Source organism: Nematolebias whitei, chromosome 2, assembly GCF_014905685.2.
Source record: "Nematolebias whitei isolate Nwh7 chromosome 2, NemWhi1, whole genome shotgun sequence".
NCBI classification, from domain to species: Eukaryota; Metazoa; Chordata; class Actinopteri; order Cyprinodontiformes; family Rivulidae; genus Nematolebias; species Nematolebias whitei.
Window position 1 is genome coordinate 27,365,140 of NC_056499.1, and position 22,847 is coordinate 27,387,986.

General features: G+C 40.5%; 1 protein-coding gene across 1 annotated transcript in view; it reads right to left on the reverse strand.

Annotated features, from left to right (window-relative positions):
• Positions 1–2,459: 2,459 nt before the first annotated feature.
• Positions 2,460–22,847, reverse strand: part of LOC119423693 (tyrosine-protein kinase CSK) — a 60,335-nt gene continuing 39,947 nt past the window's right edge. Inside the window, exons 2-13 of the mRNA XM_037691102.1 lie at positions 20,984–21,067; positions 19,152–19,265; positions 18,030–18,142; positions 14,926–15,145; positions 7,475–7,568; positions 6,883–6,948; positions 6,370–6,469; positions 6,108–6,198; positions 5,835–5,908; positions 4,337–4,532; positions 4,073–4,159; positions 2,460–3,831 (exon numbers count right to left, since the gene is read on the reverse strand). Of these exons, the coding sequence (XP_037547030.1) occupies positions 3,649–3,831; positions 4,073–4,159; positions 4,337–4,532; positions 5,835–5,908; positions 6,108–6,198; positions 6,370–6,469; positions 6,883–6,948; positions 7,475–7,568; positions 14,926–15,145; positions 18,030–18,142; positions 19,152–19,265; positions 20,984–20,998 (1,353 nt within the window). The 5' untranslated portion in view covers positions 20,999–21,067 and the 3' untranslated portion in view covers positions 2,460–3,648. The remainder of the gene's footprint in view (positions 3,832–4,072; positions 4,160–4,336; positions 4,533–5,834; positions 5,909–6,107; positions 6,199–6,369; positions 6,470–6,882; positions 6,949–7,474; positions 7,569–14,925; positions 15,146–18,029; positions 18,143–19,151; positions 19,266–20,983; positions 21,068–22,847) is intronic.

Genomic DNA, 22,847 nt, shown 5'->3' on the forward strand with positions numbered 1-22,847 from the left:
GGATGGATCAACATGGACAACAAATACAAACAAGTAGCAGAAAATCCAGCAGCCTTTGACCTCTTCACTTTTGTGCTGGAATGTGAAAATCTTTCATGTCTCGGATCTTAAATCAAAGATGCTCCTTTTCAGCATCCCTGGAAACTTCACTCCACACTGCCCCCTGGTGGTCATTCGTGGCAACAACAAAAAAAAGGCCACATCTACAAACACCCTGTAAGCTTTTACCAAGACACAAAACTAAGTTGGACGTTGAGGTGGTGAAGACAGAAGCGAGGGGAGACCTCATGCAGACGTGCTGGCACAGTTAAACCAGAGCCGGCTTGATCGGCCCTGACAGAGGCACAGCCTCAGCCAGGGGCGTAAACTGCGTTAGTTATGTAAGCAGCCCATTGTTGCAGCCCATTGTTGCAGCCTGTCGCTGCTGCTGAAACTCAGACGATTTACATCATTTAGTTTAGGAGCAGAGAACAGATCAGTTTGTAATGAGCTGAAAGCAGACGCAGGAAGCTCCAGACCGAAGGACTGTTGATGATGCTCACCAACACTCAGATGATCCTCCTTCACACCTTTAAGGCGTTGCAGACACCCCCCCCCCCCCTACCCACAGGTCTACTGCGCTGCTGCCATCGAAGAACAATCACAGGAAGAATATTTATAGCTGCAGGCGTAAGAAAGCTTCTTTAAGCTGGAAGTTAATTGTTTGGTCTCCTCACCAGATGTTAATGGCGCAACGAAACCTCACAATCCTCATTTCAGATTGATACAAACTAAAAAAGAAAAAATATTTTACAGCTCGTTAATGTCACTGAAATAGATATAACACACATCTGCTTAACTGAAATCATGTGGGGTGAGTCAGAGCTTCAAGGTGAAATATAAGTACCGTATTTTCCGGACTATAAGTCACACTTTTTTCCCCATAGTTTTTTGGCCAGTCCTGCGACGTATAGTCCGAAACAAAATACCGATATACATTTTTTTCCCCTTATTCATGACGCAATTTTTGACTGACGGGTTAAATGTTCATTCATACTGACATGAACCAAAGAGTAAACATTACCTTTTGCAGCTGTGAGAGGGCCCTCTAGATTTTTGACAACTAAATGTTGTTCCTCTACTGCTAACCCCCAAACATTCACTTATAGACAACTGAGAAAAACTTTACATAAGTAAAATGCCCCCCAAAGTGATGTGGAATGAGGTGAAATTAACGGTAACTTGCTTGTCAGACTTGTTGGCTTGTTATGTTAATTAAGCCTGCTCAGGATCCCAGGTATGTTCTGTGTGTTATTCTTATTTCAGATTACCGTATTTTTCAGCCTATAAATTGCATTTTTTTGTGTAATTTACATGCCCTGCAACTTATAGGTCGAAGCAACGGATTTAAGGATTTTTTTCCCATATTTATAAACTAATTTTTGGCTGAGATATGACTGTTTTCATTCATTCTGACTGAAAAGAAATAGAACACCATCATTTTCAGCCGCAAGATGGCACTCGAGTGGTAAGGCATGCCGTTGTATCATGCAATAGGTAAAAGTGGCTATTAATAACACAATCAGCTTGCCATAACCTGCCACCGTCATCTGCCTGGAGCAACCGAATCAGCTTCATTTTGCTGCGCTGCCCCGGCGTAATGTGGCTGATTTGACCGTCAAATTGCATTTATTGAGTGAAAGTTCAACTGAGACACCTTTACTATAAAGTCGAACTAATAAATAATTGTTTTAGGTGGTTATCTTGTTAAATTTTGAAGAAATGGAGTCGCACTCAGCGTGTTCATGTTTCCGCATATCGGCTTTTGAAATGCAGCTGATTTGACCGTCAAAGTGCATTTATTAAACAAATGTTAGACTGAGACACACCTTTATTATAATTTCGAGCAAAAAAATAATTGTTATGTGTTAATCTTGTTTTCTTGTTAAAGTCCTTCTGTGCACCATTCGGCAGCCCATCGATTTTTGGCACAACACTACATTTCTGGGTCGTCAGTGGTGATGCATAACAAACGTGACGCGTCAGCGGTGGTTCATAGTAGATGTGACGTATACGGGGGAGCGACATATTTATGGATTTTTCCCACTTTATTAGACATATTTGGACTGATGCAACTTGTAGGGCGGAGCGACGTGTACGGCAGAAAATACGGTAAATGTCTGTTCTTGCACTTTGTGAAATACACTTCTGAATAAATGCAACTTATTTAAAAATAAAATAAAATTCCTCTTCATGAGGCATTTTTTGACTGAGGTGACCTATACTCCGGAGAGACTTATATTCTGGAAAATACGATAGCTAAAAATAAGAATTAAAAAAAAAAACAGTTATTTAATATAGGTAACTTCTTCATTGCAGAAGCCATTGCTTAATTTCTGTCCTTAAATCTAACAAAACAGAATTCTCCTCACCTTTCCTCCTGTCACCCCTCAGTCAAACACGGGCAGATTTAATGATGCACGTGTCCCCACACTGTTCAGATGGAATGATTTATTCATAATCATGACAGCATAATAAAACAACGAACATTGAAAGCACTGACATTTGAACCAAGGCCTCTCACACGCAGCATGCACCAGCCCAGTTCAGCCCAGAGTTCAAACAACTGAACCAAGTCCTCCATTCTGATTCTCAGTCAGTTTTCTTCTTGGTTTTTTGTAGGTTTTTTTTTAATCCTTTAAATATATTTTGATATAAAAACAAGCTCACATAAGATGACTCCACCATGTTTGTGAACTGGCTCTCTTTCTCTAGCCGCCCCCACCGTCACTTGTTATAATCTGGCCCTCCACCTCCACCCCTCACGTTGCTCCTCGGGGCTGTCGGTCGCAGGATAAACATGACTACTCTTCGTGCTCCTCTTAAGATGGGGCGGGGGATGCTTTAAAAAAACAATAGTATTGAAATGGTGGAGGTGGAGTGGGGGATGGCAATTCAACAAACACAAAAGTGAAATAACGTCCCTGAAAAAATAAGAAAAAGTAATAAAATTTGACACCTTAACAGTCTGATTAAAAGCAGTGTTATGAGTGGTGTGGAGCTCTGTAGGCTGGAGGCACTTTGACACAGAGTGACCCCCCCCCCCCCCCATCCACACCTGACAACACAGCTGATGGTGAGGGGGTGGGGGGTTGAAGGGTGGAATGACAGCTGGGCTGACAGGCATGCAGAGCCACATCGTGTATAGATGATGGAATGATAAAGAAAACAGGGTGGGGGTGGGGCATGATGGGAGAAAAACACATGACAAACATGGAGAGAAAGGCCAGCCCCCCCTCCAGTTAATGCCACGTTTCAAAAGGAGGAGGAGGAAGGACAGAGGGAGCAAAGGGTTAACTCAGGTGGAGGAAGAGGAGCAGCTTGGACCAGGTGAGGGTGGTAATGGAGAGGCAGTAGTGGGTGGAGGTGGGGGGGCGGTGTGGAGAGGAAAGCTTTACAACACAAACAGGAAAACAGTCTTTGTGTGGAGGACGACAGCCGGGGGGGTGGGGAGTGTGTGTGGCGGGGCACAGTGTGGCAGTCCCATGGGTCAGCAGGCTGGAGGAAGATGCTGTGGTCCCTCTCCTCCTCCTCCTCCTCCTCCTCCTCCCATTCTGGATCTGTGCTGGGCTGCATGTCCCCCCTCCCCCCTCTGTCTGCGCCTCCTCTTTACAGGTAGAGCTCCTTGGCTCTGATATGCTGCAGCTTCTCCCTCAGCATGCGGAATGAGGGCCGCATGGCGGGGTCCAGGGTCCAGCACTGCTTCATCAGGTCGTAGACTACAGGCGGGCAGCCATCTGGGGCGTCCATCTTGTAGCCTTTCTCCACCCGGGGCACTACGTCTTTTAGTGGCTGCGACACACACACAACAACATTTGACTCAAACGTGGGAGTGAAAAATGTAAAAAGTAGTGAAGCATGCAAAATTATTTACATCACACACATTTTAATCCCCTGCTTCAGTTAAACTGAACAAATGTGACTGGAGGTAAAGTTCACACAAACATTACTCCTGACAGGACAGAAACAGTCTGATGAAGTCGGAGCACTGAAGTGCGCCACCTGCTGGTGAATGTGAGATTCAAACACTCACAATTCTAGGGTAAGGCACACGGCCAAAGGAGTAAATCTCCCAAAGCAGGATTCCATAACTCCAAACATCCGACTTAGTAGAAAACCTCTGTTAGACAAACAAAAATACAAAAACAAGCATTCAAATTCACACATTCAGACATTTAAAGTCCACAAAATCCAACTGCAGCTAGATCTAGTTTTGGACCCCCCCAGAGCAAATCCTACAGACACAGTTAGCAGCATGTCAACAGCTGACGTGTCCAAGCAGCGCTCCTCCTCTCACCTTCTCCCTTAGTGCTTCAGGGGCGGTCCACTTGACGGGCAGCTTGGCAGTGTCCTGTATGGAGGAGGCCTCCTTGGTGAGGCCAAAGTCGCTGACCTTGGCGATGTTGTCGTCAGACACCAGCACATTTCGAGCTGCCAGGTCTCTGTGGACAAAGTTGTTGGCCTCCAGGTACTCCATAGCTTCACACACATCACTGACGGGATGAGATGATGGGAGGAAGACCAAGACAATCGTAAATAAAACCAGGAGCTTCTCCAGTTATGACAAAATAAACACTGTTCAGTTCTCCTTTCCTAGTATTGTGTCATCGAGATAAAATCCATTCACTCTTACTTCTCAAATAAAACCAAGGTTTGATTCAGTCCAGGTGCTGGATTACAGCACGAGTTCAGCTAAAACTGTTGAAAATAAACATCAAAGTTCATGCTCAGTAATCCAGGTATAAATCCAACAAAGCTCAGTCAGGTCATCTGGACGTTTTTTTTTTTTTTTTCTGAGACGTTTCGTCCTTCATCCAAAGGACTTCATCAGTCCGAGGAGCCACAAACAAACTGGAGTCCCACAAGCGCCACATAGTAGTGGAAAAAAAAGTAGTGAAAAAAAAAAAAAAACAACAACAAAAAACAAGTTTGCTGGTGGTGAGATGGTTTCTGGGGCTCACCCTTTCCCCTGTCAACACCTCTGAAGCAGCCATGCCAAAGTGGTTGGAAGTCCTTTGGATGAAGGACGAAACGTCTCAAAAAAAAAAAAAAAAAAAAAAAAAAGAAACAATCCAGATGACCTGACTGAATTACTGAGCATGAACTTTGATGTTCTGAACCACTTCAGCTATGGCTGCCTCAGAGGAGTGGACGGGGGAGAGGGACGGGCCCCACAAACCACCTTATCTTCAGCAAACTGTTTTTTCCACCATGGGATTGTGGGACTCAGTTTGTTTGTGGCTCCTCGTACTGTTGACGTCCTTAACGCCTCAACAACAAACGAAAACCATCCAGATGACCTGACTGATCATTGTTGAAACTGAAAATAAAAACTTGACATGCAGATAAAGCAGCCTCTCATCAGAGAACTCAGTCAGAGTAAAGTTTGTGGGAGAAAACAAATACTTTCTGTTAAACACAGTTTTGCTGAAATAAATTTTCAAATCTAGACAGCCGAACAAGTTTCTGATCCAAATGCTGCTTTTGCACAAATCCTGTGAAGAGGGGAGTGGTGGCGCAGAGGTTAGAGAAGGTGGGCCTGTGATCGGAAAGTCGCAGGTTCAACTCTTGGTACCGTCAACATCAAAATGTGGGTGGAAAAGGTGGAACACCCACACCTGCCTCCACCCTCATTTGCCCCACTCTGGGCCCCTGAGCAAGGCCCTTAACCCCCACCATGTGCTCCCTAAACAGGTCTCTCTTGAAAATGAGTTCTCGTGACTCAATGGGTCTACCTGTATAAATAAAGGCTAAATGAAAAAAGATACGTATAAGCAGAGATGAAGAGGACTCACAGTGAGAACTTGAGCAGGCAGTCTCCACCGAGGACAGTCCGTCCTCTGGACCGCAGGTAGTCCACCAGGCTGCCCTGTGGTACAGTTCAGAGTATTAATACACAGAAAACACTGATGTACCAGAGCATTTATTTTAACAAGCCAAAAGTTAAAAACAATTTTGAAACAATGATGATTAAATATCATCTGATAAGGTTCCTAAACTAAAATACCATGTTGGAGAGCTGCCTACCCAAGATAAAAGAAAACATGGAAAATAAAAGGATGTGTGACCTTTGCCATGTATTCTGTGACGATGTAGAGACTGCCCCTCTCCTCCACAATGACACCCAGCAGCTGCACCAGGTTGTTGTGCCTCAGCTGCCTGTACAAACACACAAAAGGTGGCAGAAATATGAGATGTTTTGCAGCAGAACATTCCTGTGAGTACTCATTGTTTTCTACTTAAAACGAGGGAAAAACAACAACAGGTGGGTTTAATTTTTAATTTGGAAAAATCAGAGGTGGGAGGAACGAGCCAGGAGTTCGGTCTTACGTCATGACGGAGGCCTCAGCGATGAAAGCCTGCGCTGTGGCATCATTTTTGATACACTTGACCGCCACCTTGGTCCCTCTGTAGTCTCCGACCATCACATCTGGAAACATGAACATTTCTTATTTTTAAATTTTAAATACATGGAATAAATTCAAAGCAACTTCAGCGTAATTACATCTTTGTCGCAGTACTGCACAAACGTTATTACCAGGTAGCTACTTTTATTGCCTTTAAATTTTGTTCCCCACAACCATAAACAGGATTAAGAAGGTAAAGACAAAAAGACCGATTAATAAATGAAACCAGACTTTTCTAATGACTGGGTTGAAAATGGAAGATGAGGGAAAGTGATCGGTGTTCCAAGAAAAACTGGAGAACTTTTGCTCAACACTACTTTATGAGATTATAGAAAAGTCTGGCTCTTACAAAACAAAATATCAAAACATAAAGACTGTTTTTTTCTTCAGTACCCTAAATAGGGTTTTAAGAAACGATGGGAGATTAGCTTCTTACCTCCAAACTCGCCTTTGCCAATGATCTGGAGGAGTTTCAGCTCCTTCCTGTTCAAGGCCCAGCCACCTGCAACAAACAAACAGGCTCAACAATCGTACTGTAACTCTATCAACACGGTCATCCTGTGTTGTTCTGTAGATGAAGCATTTCAATAGCTGCAGGCAAAGACTACTTAAGACATTAAAATGTTCAGTTTCCTTTTAACGGCAGCTATATTGTCAAAGTAAAAGTGCTACTTCTAGGGTGATCAAACTTTCATTGTTCTGGAGTAATAATTAGTCAGGTCAGATGGGTACATGGAGTAAAATGAAAGCAGACTGAGAAGGAGTGGGTGATACAGATTGACCTTGAGTGCTGGTGAAGCCCAGCAGTCCTTTCCACTCACAAGATTAATCCCCCTGCTGATTAATGCCATTAGGCTGGAGATGATAGCACAACTTTAAAGGAGATGCAGCTTGTGTGTGTTCATGGTGTATGAGCGAGGGATGGTGAATTTGTGAGGTTAACGTGGCAGTAAATAAACAAAATGTCCCTCTGAGCCTCGATGCCAGAGTCCCTGCGGGGCGGTGTAATGAGCGTAGTGTGCCCTTACTCCTGGAGAACTCGTCTTGCGCTGCCACGGTTCCCTCCATCAGCTTGGGCTTAATCAGCCTGGTACAAAGGCCATCGGCGTCTTTGGTGTAATGCTGCAGGAAGAAGCAGATTGAAACACTCGACTTAAGATCCAGATTCTCTTCCAGTTTATTAAGGCTTTCATCAAAAGACTGAATAATATTATTTTCTCTGCCATTTTGGAGCAAGGTTAGGGATAGTTATAAATTAATCTACAGTCTGTATAAACACTTTCATTATGCAAAATAAAAGCAACTCTGCAGACAAACATGAAGGTGGGATGAAACAAAGATTTGTTGTAAGATTTGAAGAGACGAACTGTTATCAGCTTGCATCAGTGTTGGAGGCGGAGGCTTGTCTCGGGGGAACAACAGAATCTCTGCCTCATTTCCATATAAAAGGTGTAAAAAAAAAAAGATGGAGGAGCTGCGTTGAAAACATGTACAGCCTTTAACTCAGCGGTGGAACAGGGCAAGCTGTTTACATAAAGTTTAGGAGCTGCTCATCTGTTCTAAGGAGGGAGGTTTCTGGAGCACATGTTTGCATTAATGTAGCTATAATGACAATTAGTCCAAGTCACAACTCTGCATCTCAATTTTGTCTTCTTTCCATTTTGATGTGAGGAGTCCAGCAGTGACTGCAACAGAGCAAACAAAACACGACTAACAACTTATACATTTAATTTGCAACTGCTAATAGCTTCAAAATATTTTTAACTAGAGAAACTGCATTTCCTGCAAAAATACAATGTGAATGCTTATTGCTGAATAATTTGCAGAAAAAAAGCTAAAAAAAAAAAAAAAGAAAGAAAGTTAAAATGAGCAAACAATAGCTGAAAACTAACTGAAAAGACAGAAAGAAGCTGAAATGAGCAGAAAGAGGTTGGGCTGAAAGTAGCAGAATTTACCACGAAAAACTTACATTTATCTGAAAACAGCTGAAATAAGCTAAAAAATGCTAAAAAGGTAGCTGAAAAGTTAGAACAAGCTTAAAATTACAGATGAAAGCAGAAACAACACATTAGCCCAATTGTGGTAAAAGAAACAGAAATGAGCACCAAAAAGTGGAAATTGTCTGAAAAAGCAGAAATTAAATTAAAAAAAAACCCCAGCTGAATAGTAGCTAAAAAGTCAGAAAAAATGTACCCAAAGGAAGTGGAGAGAACACAGTTGTGCCCAATAAGGCTTAAAGAAGCAAAAATGAGCACAAAAAAGTCAAAATTATCTGATGAATAGTAGCTAAAAAAAAGCAGAAAAAAGCTTAAATTACCAGAAGGAAGTGGAGAGAGCACATCTGTGTTGAATTTGAATGAAAAAAGTTGAAATTGTGCAAAAAAAAATGTGGAATTAAGATGAAAAAGCTAAAATTAGCATAAAACAACTAAATAGTAGTTGAAATACCATAAAAAGCTGAAATTAGCAGAAATAAGCTGAAAGGAGCAAAAAAGCTGATTTTAGCAGAAAGAAGTTAGAAGAAGAACAAAAATGCTGTAGTTAGCAGAAATAGGCTGAAACGAGCCCAAACCAGCTGAAATTAGCTCAAAGTAGCTGAAAAAAAGTTTAAATTTGCACAAAGATGCTGAACCAGAACAAAATGTGAAAGGAGCAGTAAATGGTTGTAAACAGATCTAAAGATCTGAAGGATGTAAAATGAGTTCAGTTAATTTTCTATGAGGAAAGAAATGGCCGAAAAGGCTAAATATTTCAAAAAGCTTAAGTTTCAGCAATAAGAAAGGTCATAGCAGGATTGTCCTGAACGAGCTGAACGTTTTGATTTATGATTTGTTGAAAAAGCACAAATTATGGAACAAGAAAGATGCTGAAAAACGTACAGAAGAAAAATGGATCACAATAGTGTGAATGCTTCATAAACATTCACACTATTGACGTAAAACTACTCCGCTTCAACATCAACAAGTCAAAGATGAAAGCACAGTACAGAGCCACCTTCACAATCACAGCTTTCACGTGAATTGATATAAATTGTTGGAAACCCTATTTATAAGTATTTTAAACTCTTTTTTTTATATCACCAACATCATTGTTTTGATAGATCCTGTTTGAAACATTGTGTGCATCTCCCCATTGCAACAGCTTTTATAAATACACTCGGAGATCAGAAAAGCTGGTTGACAAAATGTTCACAATCACCTGTTTTTACATTTATAAAATGGACTGGTGACATATTGACATAAGTTTGAAGGATACAAAATGTCTACTTGCTCTGTGATCTACAGAAATCGCAAAGAAAGACACGTCTCATGTGTCGCCATGATGCGATCCAGAGCTGGGCTTCAGTAACCAGTTCAAAGGCAGCTGTAGCTCAGGAAAAAATCCCAATTCATCTTTTAAACTGGTGTACTGGCTTTTTTAAGGCTGCAAAAATGAATATCCTTTTGCTCAGAACATGTCCCAAAAAACTGAAACAGCTGAGGAAGTTTTTGTAGAGGCTGCTGGAAGGTCAGGATGTGAGAGGGGGTCAGTATATCTGACTGTTTTCCCTAAGAAACAAACAAACAAAAAACTACGGCCAGCATCCACTTCTCATGAAATTAGTTTAAATGTTTGTATTGTGAATGCAAAGTCTCCTGCTAGAAATGTTGGTCAAATAATAAGTTTTACTATATCTGATAAAAATCTGTTTTGCAACGCGGGAAGCTCCAACAAGTCTACAGGAACTGCAAGTCACCGTTTCAACCACCAGGGGGAGCAAAGTGCAAGAAGAACCAAGCACCAAGGACAAATACAGAAACAGAAAACAATCCTAATTTAAAAACTATTAATTTATATCCGCCAGTGATAAAAGCCATGAATAATTTGCTAAGTGCAGTGTGAAAACTGTACAGTAACTAAAGTGATAAAACTGAAATTAGTGTAATACTGATTGTGTAACATGATTACATTTAGCTTGTTCTTTTTATACAAAATATTTCATTTTGTTGTACACAATAGCCATGGCTAAATCAAGATTCCCTCATATATAATTAAAGCAAAAGGGTGTAATCACACAATAAAAATACACACAAGTGTATAACAAACAACCATCTTCAAACTGCGATCACACCCTTGCAACCACATGCAGCCATATTTTCTTTATCACATCCATAACATCACTGTGGAGGCAAGTCAGGTTTTGTCAGCAAGCAGCATGTTTAGACATAAATAATGGCTATATGTCATGTGTGTATGTAAGAATCTCTGGGCGACCTGCTGTGAGCAGTAACCGCAGAGCAGAGGAACAAAGAGGAAAACAGACAAACAAGAATGTGAGGAATTCTTACGAAGGCTATTTACAGGGGAATGTCGACAGGCTGCAGGATAAAGACACAAAGAGCCCGACAGAGGGAAAGGGAAGGAGAGCAGAGAATATGAGACAGCGGGAGAAGGAGTGCGATGGATAACAAAGAGATGGAAAGCAATATGCCAGGTATCCACGAGGGAACACAAAGCGATAAAGACGAAGGGAGGGAGGTGAAGAAAGGAAGTAGAGGCAGAGTTGAGCCTGGTGGGTGTGAACAGGAGAGAGACTGCATGAGGACGAGAGAGGGCTGGACACACAGAGATTGTGGGTGGCTGATAACAAGACTGCACCGTGGATGAGGATGATCTCACAGTCAGCTGGCACATTCCTATCGTTCACTTCCAACGCCCCACTGAGTACAAAGATGAGGCCCAATTAAAAGTGTGATAGCCGCCAATCTTCTCTTTATCTGAGGGGATCAAAATGCTTTTGAACTTGTACCTTAGGTCCAGATTTAAGACCAAAAAGTGTAAAATGAATACCTATTGTTACTCCTTGTGTTCAGAGTTGCATAACATTGCTGTAGTGGGACTAATTTAACATAATACGCATAAAAGAATCAAATCTGGAAGGCAGGTAATAATTTATCTAATTTTATGTTTCACACTTTGGTACAAATATGTTTGACCAAAGTCTAAAATCTGTATTTATTGCTGTTTTTATGTTGTTTCTATCTACACAGTTATTAACTGGCAGATTAAATTCTTCTTTTTCTTTAGCCTTTTCCCTCTTCAGGGGTCGCCACAGAGAGTCATCCTCCTCCATCTCACCCTGTCCTCTGCATCCATATTTCTCCTCTTTGTCTTTTTCCAGGCAGATGCATTTCTAACATCCTTCTACCAATATACCCATGGTCCCTCCTCTGGACATGTCCAAACCATCTCAGTCTGGCCTCTCTAACTTTATCTCCCAGTTGTTCAACCTGTGCTGTACCTCTGATGATCTCATTCCTGATCTTATCCATCCTCGTCACTCCTATAAGGAGAACCTCAACACCTCCATTTCTGCCACTTCCAGTTCTCTCTCCTGTCTTTTTGTCAATGCCACTGTCTCCAGACCATACATTACAGCTGGTCTCACCACTGTCTTGTAAATATTTGCTTTGACTTTTGCTGACACCCTTTAGTCACAAATCACTCCTGAAACTTTTCTCCATCCACTCCATCCTGCCTGGACTCTCTTTTTCACCTCTTTACCACATTCCCCATTTTCCTGGACCATGGACTCCAAGTACTTGAAGTCCTGCACCCTTGTGACCTCTGCTCCTTGTAGCTTCACTGTTCCACCAGCCTCCCTCTCATTCACACACATGTACTCTGTCTTACTACGGCTGACTTTCATTCCTCTTCTTTCAAGTGCATACCTCCACCTCTCCAAGTTCTCTTCCTCCTGTTCCCTGTTCTCACCACAGACATCTGCAAACATCATGGTCCACAGGGATCCCTGCCTGACCTCATCTGTTAGTCGATCCATCACCAGAGCAAACAAGAAGGGGCTCAGAGCTGATACTTGATGCACTCCCACCTCCACCTTGAAGCTATCAATCACTCCTACAGCACATCTCACCACTGTCCTGACAGATGAAGTGTGTTATATAAATAATATTTGACCGACTAGTCCCATCTATTGCTTGTTATGAGCTTTAATATCCAGACTTTGTATAAAAAGAAAAAAAAAGTTTACAAAATAAATAGGCACAAATAGCGTTTTTGTCTATGTCAAAAAAAGGCTTATATTTATGTGATTCCAACAGTGCTAACCTTTGAAGAACATGCACTTGTGTTGAAAAAGAATTGTTGTTCTGTTAGGCTCCTCCTTAACAGCTGATTTTACCACACTTCATAATTTACTGAAATGGTAAATGAACTGTACTTGTAAAGCACCTTTATATTTTATCAATATACTCAAAACTCTTTACACTACAATCTGTGCCATCATTTACCCATTCATTCAGCACTCTACCTGCTCTACCTCTACCTGCTGAGGAGACTCTAACCACCCAGCCACAGATGCCCTAAAATATAATGTCCTGAATAACATCTATAAGTCAGAGTTTTGTCTATTTGAACCCCCAGTAGGGCCGAGTACCGAACCGAGGTTCTTAAATGGCACCCACCGAACTGCACCGGTCGGTGTATGTATTGAAACGTCACTCTTTTTCGGTGTCAAGTTTCGGTATTGGCTGTAACGTGTCACGTGGTTTCAGCACGCAGGCAGGTAAAACACCAGACATATGACAAACAAGACTACGTGTTTACACCCAGAGCTGTATAGAGCTGCCGCACCTAATCTATGTCTAATGTATGTCTATGGTGCTGGTGACGCCCACAGACGGGGTTCACGTGTGCAGTGCGTGTTGTCGAATGTCTTCGACAACACACGAGCAGAAAGTTGCTCCGTGTTTTTCTGCAAGAAGACAGACGGACAGCAGCCTCCTCCCCCCTCCTCCTCTCAGCGTTAGTCCGTCTGTGTGTGTTAAACGGACTCGATCAACATCTCCACGGCCTGACTCGTCTTTATCAAAGAACTCCAGAGGACGGCTCTGTGTCTGTGTTTCAGCTGGTAAGTTTACGTTTGTTAACGTTACTGCAGCTTAACACGTCCATTGCGGTGAATTAAACTAGAATCCATGTAACGCCAACTTTAAGATATTAGTGTGTAAATTTATTTTAATTTATGTAGCTAGCTAAACTCTGAAGCTAACTAAAGATTGACAGTAACAGATGAAGCTTAACTTGTAAAAATGTGCTCATCCATCCAGTCAGCTGCTTAAACAGTTCACCTGATGTTCACTGTTTATGTTAATGTTCTCCTCACAGGAGCCTCTGACGTGAGGACAGACAGACAAAAGAAAAGTGAGGTGGAGGCCACAGGACAGCCACAAACTTTGTTAAAAGTTTGTGTCTTTTCTACAGTGGAAGCTGCATGTTGGAGGTAAGTTAAGCTGTAAAGGATTTTGTTGACCAGCGAAGCTTTTATCTCTCAGCCTAGATAATGTTTGTTTGAGCAATAATAACACAACCATGTTATTGTTGATGTTTTGTGTTCTAATGTCAATTAGGGAGATGATCTGAGCACTAAACCCCAGAGAACCACAGAGAAGATTCAGGAAGAGACACAGAGGTGCAGAAGTCTGCATCAAACCTAAACTTAGTGAATCCAGTGACCTGCTGGTGAGATGTGAGGGACAATATGTCAAACTGACAATCAGGTATCTGTGTGTGCAACAATCATCATCTACACCCTCAGAGTGAACATTTTCTACTGCTGGAGACACCATCAGCCAGGAGCAGGCTTGTTTGTGTCCAGAGAAAGCAGACATGTTGATGTTTCTGATGAAAAACTGTTAAGTGAAAAGCTCCTCAGTGTGTAGCAGTGAACATTAGACACTGACATGTCACTTGTTGTTTTCAACTGTTCTTTTGAACTGGAAATTATTTGTTTATTTTTATGTAAGAAAACTGCTTGGAATAGAAATACCAAAGTTAAAAAATAAAATTCACAATATGTACTGTAATGTGTAACAAAATTTTATTCTTGTTAGAATTAATAGTAATTGCAAAATTGGTGCCGAAAAAAGAACCGTCCAGGAACCGACACAGATTTTTTAGAAAGGTACCCAGCCCTAACCCCCATTCATCCAACAATATTTTACTAATACGTAAGCTGTAACTGGGAAATATTTGGCTGGTTTTTCCTGAACAGCCTTTGAATGATAAAATTTATCAATTAATTGTTTTTCTACTAATCCTTTTATCACTTAATTACGACTTAGTAGAAAACCACTATTTTCTGCATCGTTGGTTTAAGGGAAGAAAACTGTCACAGAGGCGCCCTGAAAGTTTCCCCTTTCCCTCATGACTTTTTACGTGAAAAGGAAGTGATCAAAAACACAAAACTAAGGGTCAAAGGTCAAACCTTTCGTGTCTTAACAAGCAGTTTATTAACAGGCTTTCTCTGTGGTTAAGGCCAGCACTGAATCTATCAGCTTTTAGGTTCAAGTTAAAAAATAAAACTCCAAATGAATCTTTCCACTTTCCACAATGGATGCCTACAGCTTTGTGTGTAGTAAAGGGCATTACTGCAAGAAAAATTAGAAGTGTAAATCATGTGTTCATCATCAAGCCTCACCTCCACCAGCTGCATGAGATTCTCAAAGAACTCCTCCTCATCAATGGTGAGTTTGCCGTTGTGGTAGATGATGCGGTAGTGCTCCACCTTGCTGTCGCAGCTGACACACAGGGTGTAATCGCCAGGATAGTTGGTGCTCTCCCTGACCAGGAACAAGCCTGTCTCAGGAGGGTAGAGGAGCCGCTCTGCCTGCTCACGGGTTATCTTCCCATGAAACCAGCTGGAAGGATAGAGGAGAGTGGAGGACAGAGATTCTGACATTGTTTATGTAGATCAGTTCTCAGTAACAATCAAAATCCTTCAACGCATCTTTAAATACAATCACACTTCTTTTTATTTTCATTCATTTGCAATTTCAGCCACACACACGCATGCACGCACACACACGCTCTCATCATTTCCCTCTGACAGGAAGCAAAGAAAAAAGAGTTGGGTAGTAACAGGAAGCCAGCAGCAGGACTTCCAGTCTGCTCAGCTTGAGTGCTGCAGGGGCGAGGTCTGCTTCTATTAAGGATTCAGTGAGAATGTACCTGAACCCAAATAACAGGAACCCCCCCCCCCCCCCCACACACACACACACACACACGTGTGCACACACAAGATGTCTGAGGGCAGTTGGAAACTGACATGCAGGCTCTGCAATAACAGGAAAATGCAAAAACAGCTCAGGCGAGACAGCGAATAGAACGAGCCAAGAAACCCAGTCCTGACTGATGACGTCAGAAAGACCAAGAGATGGACTGACCTTTGACCCCATAACATATAGAAAGAAGCAAGAAGACACAACTCCAGCTCATGTCAAGTAACAGAACTGACCACAGTTTCACATTTTCTGGTGACAAAACAGTATTGTAAATTTAAGTCCCAACAGGAAAATTTTGTGTTTTTTAAACTAATCCTTTACATCTAAAGAGGTTTCGTTCACCAACTTTAACATCTGCAGTTGCTGAAAGACACAAAAATCAAAATTCTTAAAAGTGTTTGAGTTTCCAACCTTAAATACACCAAAACACTGGACATTTTTCCTCTACAGATCAATAGCTTATTTAAATACCTAAAACAAAAGAATCATAGCAACCTCAGTCAGCACATCACACTGAACCCTGACTTCCTAGAAGAGGTATTCCTTGATGAGAAGTTCTTCCCATCAGTGCTGGTTGGTCAGTGGGCGGTAATTAACTGCTCTAATTGATTTATCCTGTTTTTGTGCCTGCCTCCGTCACACCCTCAGACTCCTGCAAACTTGTTCTCATGAGACAGCAGAGACTCTTGTGGAAAAGCAGCTTAACACGGGTTGAGTTGATTAGATCAGCGCAGGCAGATTCTCCGATGGACAGCAGCTCTTTAACTCCCACTAATCTGAGGACAGGCGCCAAGCAATGTGGATACGCTCTGTAAAGAGACACGGCTGCTCTGTCCTGTCCCAGGAAATCAACTGCAGTTTTCACAGATGACATCATAATGAAATAGGCGAAAGTCAGAAAGTCGCGGTAAACAACTTGTTCAATATAACATGGAAGAAGGAAGTAGGACCCTTGGGCTGAATGTCGCTGCTTCTTTTTTCAGCCACATGGGGGCAGCAGACAGAGCAGATGCAGTGTGGTGGGCCAAGACCATCTTCTGCAGAGCAAAACAAGTGAGTGTGAGCATGGGGACAGAAGACCACAGCTGAACCCTTATGTAACCCAAAACAGAGGGAAAGGCCTTTCCTGGGACATCTGTTAGTGATTCGTGACAAAAATGAAAACATCCCTTTGAGTTACAACCAGTACCTTTTGATGGACTGAGAAACAGGGACAAACTTTAAAATGCAGTGACCTCAGAGGCAACAATAAGACCAGCAGCAACAATCAAAACCGATTCATTTTAATAAATGTGCATTTTGTTTCTCAAAGGGAAAACACAAACCTACAGGAATAATTATGTCAACATGCAGAATTTTTATACATTTTTAATTAAACTCACAGCTTTGCTGTAGTTGTAGTCGCTCTTTGGTTCAGCAGTGTGTTTTTAAGTGTGACTGTAAAACTCTCATTGTTTAACAAGACGTGGAATGTTACTGTTCCGGCCCACAGTAACATGCTGGATGACACAGTGACCGAGAGCACAACAACGAGGACAGACAGTATGACGGGTGGAAAATGGAGAGGTTGAAGCTTTCATGAGTGGCTGACGACGAAACAAAGAGGGTCAAAGACGATTACACATTTCCTGCTAACAAGATGTTGGCCATTGTGAACTCCAGAAGAGGTGCTGACAAGGACTGCAATGTACACAACTGTGTGTACTACCTTTAAAGCTTATTTTGTAGCAAAATTATTTTCTAGATGGATGGAGCATCCGGACAGTTTTAGTTTTACATACAACCAGTCTGTATATATCTTTTAAACAAAATAAAACCACTAAAATGATAAATATAATTTATCATACGTTATTTAAATATTAAACATTTGACCTAAATGCACATTTAGGTGTGACCTAAATGCACATTTAGGTGTGACCTAAATAACTCAGATGAGTTCATACAGGAACCGACTAGAACTTGTTCTTAGAACCTCACATGTGTAGATAAAATTATGAACCATTTGTTAATATACAAAGATAAGGAACTTGCTTATTTTCACTTTAAGGGTAAACACAAACAATTTGGAAGTTTACAGGACTTTCTGTACTCCACAGTTCTGTTTTGATCTTGCTGCAGAACCAGCACAGCTTTCCTGTCTCGTTTATTTGCACAGACCTTTCATCAGGTTGTCCTCTTTTTAAAATGCTGCCGTTTCAAAGGACCTGAAATGCCCCTGTGATGTAGAGCACACGTGGCTCTGGTTCTCAGACAGTGACACAAATACCAGAAGACACAATAAAAAGCTAATAACTTTAAGAAACATATTTTCCACCATTTGATGTTGGGGTTGATTCTCCCTCGCTGCAGTAGAGACAACTAGATGAACGTGTGACGTAAATGTGCAAGATGCATCCAACTGTTGTCATATTCTTCCTCATCATTCTGCAGAAGTGTCCTATCAGGATAACTAGCTGCTATTACAGTCAAATGATTTACAAAGACGTAAAATTACAAACACAGACATGCACTCTGTACTCACGGCATAAGACTTAGTTTCCCTCCAGACTTGACTCCTTCCCTTTTCTGGACATAGTTGGCTGGAATGGTGCCCTCCCTGCCCACTGTGTTTCTTGCTCTGTACCAGTTTGGATCCTGAAACAGTACAAATCAGCAAGGAGTTACTAAACCGTGTGAAAAATTTAAGCCATTTAGTTGAACAGGGAAGTCGTACTCCTCTTATCTGAACAGAGTTTGAAATTAGGTGGTGCAGAATAAAGACATGATGCTCTAGACACATGAAAAAAACTAAATTTCATGTCAACACAAGTTGAATCAAATATCTCTTTGCAGTCATTAAGGTTAAAAAATGTAGTACTGCACTTTCAATTAATTTATTTAATTAAAAGGTCAGAGTACATTAATCACTATCACTGAACATTTGATCATTTTAAAGTCTGACATGTTATTCCTACTGATGATATTACAATAGTAATAGTAATGTATACAGTTTTGATCAGTCGAGAGAAAAGAAAGTCTTGATGGTTTTTAGGACATTTGCTGTTGTATGCGACCAGGTCATAAGACAGTACGATACATGAAAAAACATAATTTGGTGCATACACGTTTTAGCCACCTGTAAAGTGAGTAACGGTCTAATAAGACAAAAATTAGCCAAGTTAAATTTTATAACATTTGTAGTCATATAATATGTTGCCCAAAAGTAAGATTTGAAAATGCAATGTATTTTTCGTAGTTTTAAATTATTCCATGACATGTTTTTACTCTACTGACAACTGCCTGGATCTAGTTAGTTCTTATCAGTAATTCTGAACAAGAAATTGGTGGATAACTGTTTTTCTTTCTTTTTTTCTTTTAATTATGAAAAAGTCGTTCAATTTAATAATAATTTAATAAGACAGTTTGAAAACATAGGATAATAATTATTTCATATAGATATTGTTTCATAAGATTTATTGAACATGTTAAGAAGAGAACAATGTTCCATTTCATCCAATTAACTGTTGTAACTCTTAAGTACATAAAACAAGTAGCATGCACGCAAGTTATTTTGTGAATAATGTCCAAAATCCCAGGACGAGAGCTCTGAAAGTTTATGGATACAACATAAATCCATTTACAGGAATATTGTCAGTTTTCTTACCCTGGTGACTGCAACAATGGTCAGTACATCTCCTTTGCAGAAGGGCAGGTCCTGTTCATTGCCAGGCTTGAAGTTATATTTAGCAACACACTCTGTGCCAGTTGACCATGGCACCTGCAAATATAGAAAACACAGAGGAGCCATATTTAAATGTTATAGCTCAGTCTATTTAGAGGAGATGTTTGTTTAGATGTTTGTTTTAAGCAGTGGGACATGGCTATGACCAGTTCTCTAGCCTTTGATACCACAGCTGTACAAGATCAACAACTGTCATCTGTTTGACACAGTGCTCATTAGTACTGTGAGTTCTGATGAAGCAGCAGAGAAAACTGTTTTTCTACTGCTACATACGGCACATTATATGCCCATCGACAAACTAATATACAGCAATACAGAAATCTATAGTACTGGTTTGGTTTGCGACCTTGACCTTCGAGCTGGGGTGATGAAAAGATTATGTGACATGCTAATAGTGGTAAAAATGCGTATCAAGTTTTGTAAAATTATTTGAGCGGATCAGAAGTTATAGCCCTGACAATCACAGACCTTTTTTTAACTTTGACCTTGATTTGCGACTTTAAACTTGAAGCTAGGCTGATGAAAAGTGTATGTGACACTCCTTCTTGTGATGATGTGTGTGTGTATAGAGCAGTGTTTCCCCTACCATTATACAAGCAGGGCGTCCCGCCGTGTCAACAGAACCGAGCGCCTTGCCTACCGAACCGAACTGCCCAACATTTATCAGCATTTTGTTCCAGATAGTAATTTGATGGTAAGGATGGCTAATTCAGCTGTTTTATTGTTGCGATCCATCTGTGACAGTGGTTTCTGTGGTTTTCATTTGTCATTTAAAATCCTTTACTAGAAAAAGTTCACCATCACACAGTTTAACTTGAGAAAAGTGAACTTTGTTTGCGATATCTACATCTAACAGCAGCAGAAGCAATAAAACCTAGCAGCTGTTGCACCAGAACAGGACATTTTAAACAAACAAGGAGATATTTTATAAGCAGTTTTATTTGTGTTTTTTTTTTTTTTTTAATGGGGGGTGATAACACCAAACAGAGGACAGCATGAGAACCACTTAGAGAAATCTGTTTGTAAATATATTTCCATAGCTTTTATAGCATTAGCAATTTTGTACAGCAACTTTAAAATATGTGAGAGTGAAAGGCAAATGTGTCCCTTTAATACCAACAACTGACAGTGAAAATGGAAATGGCCAATGGACCAAACAAGCTCTGTAGGGATTCTGTCAGGAACTTTAGATTTAAAAACCAGTAAAAGATTATTGCCCAATGAGTTACTTACAGTAACCTACATTTAAATGACCCTATACCTACAATCAATAAAATATTAGTAAAGTGTTTTCCTCCACGAGCTCTTTGTAAACTAAGAAATTTCTGCTTTGTAGTTGTATTTCTTTACCAACCAGTCAATTAGCATTTTGCACATTTACTACTGTCAGACAAAAATTGCAATTAATATAATATAAAACAATGTAATGAAAGAGTATAAAGTATATAGTTCTCTAAAACAGTGATTTTTGACAGAACTCTGAAGCAGTGAGAAGCGCTTCAAATGTTAGCGTTGCTACAAAAGGTCACTGATTTGAATACATTTTTTTTTACATGTATCTTCAGGCTAGCAGCTCAAAACTTGGTATGAGATCCTACAGGGTTTTGGTTTTACTAGATCGTTTTTATTTATTATGATTAAGTGCAAGATGTAGACACAATTATGCTTTGAGGTCAAATTATTGTGGAGACAATATGAACATTTGACTCTCTAAATCATAAAGAGTTAATACAGAAGTTTTTAAAAACACTTACATGAATCCCAGACATATTGAGGGGAACTGGGCAGCAGGTATCCTCAAGCAGGCAGTGGTCACAGATCAGCCAGTACCATCAGAGCTGTAACACAGAATCCACAATATTAAGAATACAATGAGCATGCAACTGTTGTGGATGAGAATGTTTCTGTTGCATGAATAAGACATTAACTAACAGTAAATATAATTGTGTGTTTTGTATTTTGTTATAATGAAGTCAGATGTAGGACATGGGGAAACAAGTTAAAAGTTGACATGCAAACAGATGAAATGGATCAGAAGAACCTCTACATATGCAGGCTGGTGTTTAAGATGTAAACACTGGCATTACAGAGACACAGGTATGTGTACCAGACTATGAAATCATATTGATTCCTCAGGTTGTTGTTGTTTCATCGTATATAAAGTTTTTCTTCTTCTTTTGGCTGCTCCCTTCTTCAGGGGTCGCCACAGCAAACACTTGCATAAAGACTTGGCAATTGATTTTACGCCGGATGCCCTTCCTGACACAACCACAGACCAGGGAGCTACTACAGCCCTCTGTGTGGAGCAGGGAGCTGCCATATAGGGCACCCAGGGGAGCAGATGGTTGGGGTTAAAGGCCTTTCTCAAGGGCCCAGAGTGGGGCAAATGAGGGTGGAGGCAGGTGTGGGTGCTTCACCATTCCCACCCATATTTTGATGATTGTCGGTTTGGAAAGTTAAACCAGCAACGTTCTGATCACAGGCTCACCTTCTCTAGCCTATGTGCCACCACTCTCCCCTATTTCATGGATAAATATGAGTAATGAAAAACATTCCCATGTTGTTTAATAACTTTATCTAATGGAAGCATATATAAAGTAAAAAGTATTGGTCCAATAAGTGAATCCTGAGGAACTCCATGACTAACTTTGGTGTATGAAGAAGATTTATTATTTACATTTACAAACTGTAATCTATCAAATAGATATGATTTAAACCATTTTAGAGCCGTTCCTGTAATATCAATATCATATTCAAGCCTCTGTAGTGGAATATTGGGATCAACTGTATCAAATGCAAAAATCTAAATTGCAAGAAATAAATGTCAAATTTCATTCCGTGTGTTTGCAACCAAAAGAGCTGTGTGGCTGTGTTTTGCTCGGAAAGATTAATAATTATTTTACATTAGCGTGGTTAGGTCTTGTGATGGACTTCAGACCTGTCCGGGATGTAAATGATCATAAGAGATAGACACCAGCTCCTCTTGTTGCCTTGCAGAAAAGTAGGTAAAGAAAATGGATGGCAGGGTGATGTGGTTAGATCTGGACATATGGAACTGTAGTCTAGGATGCTTTTTCCATAAGGAGAGCTTCACTACTGTTGTCAAAGAATTACAAAAACTAAATAAAGAACTATCCAAGACTCCCAAGACAACTCTGACTATTTTGAGAGAACTTTGTCACACTGTTTTTTGAGCCTTTGTGACTCGAAAAAAAAAAAAAAAAAGAGAACTCAGATAGTTTCTAGACTCTTGGAGACACAATCCCAAGTGCTGTTTGCAAACTACCCGTAGTCGCTAAAAGTTGCAGGAGGTAGGGATGCACGATATTGGATTTTTGGCTGATATTCAATATGCCGATATGTTCAAACTTATTTGGCCGATAACAGATACCGATACTTTTAATATACGTTCCTTTGTCAGAACAAAGCCTTCTTATTTAGGCTTATTTGCTACAAAAATTGTGTAACAGCTGTAAGAGCTGGTGACATACATTCAGTAACAGCCATATGATATGCATAGCATTTTAACTTATATTAAATGAAGTGTTAAATGTTATTTATTAGCATTAGTCACCTGTGATGCTGTCTTACTTGTGGAGGTTTGTTCCAGGTTCCTAG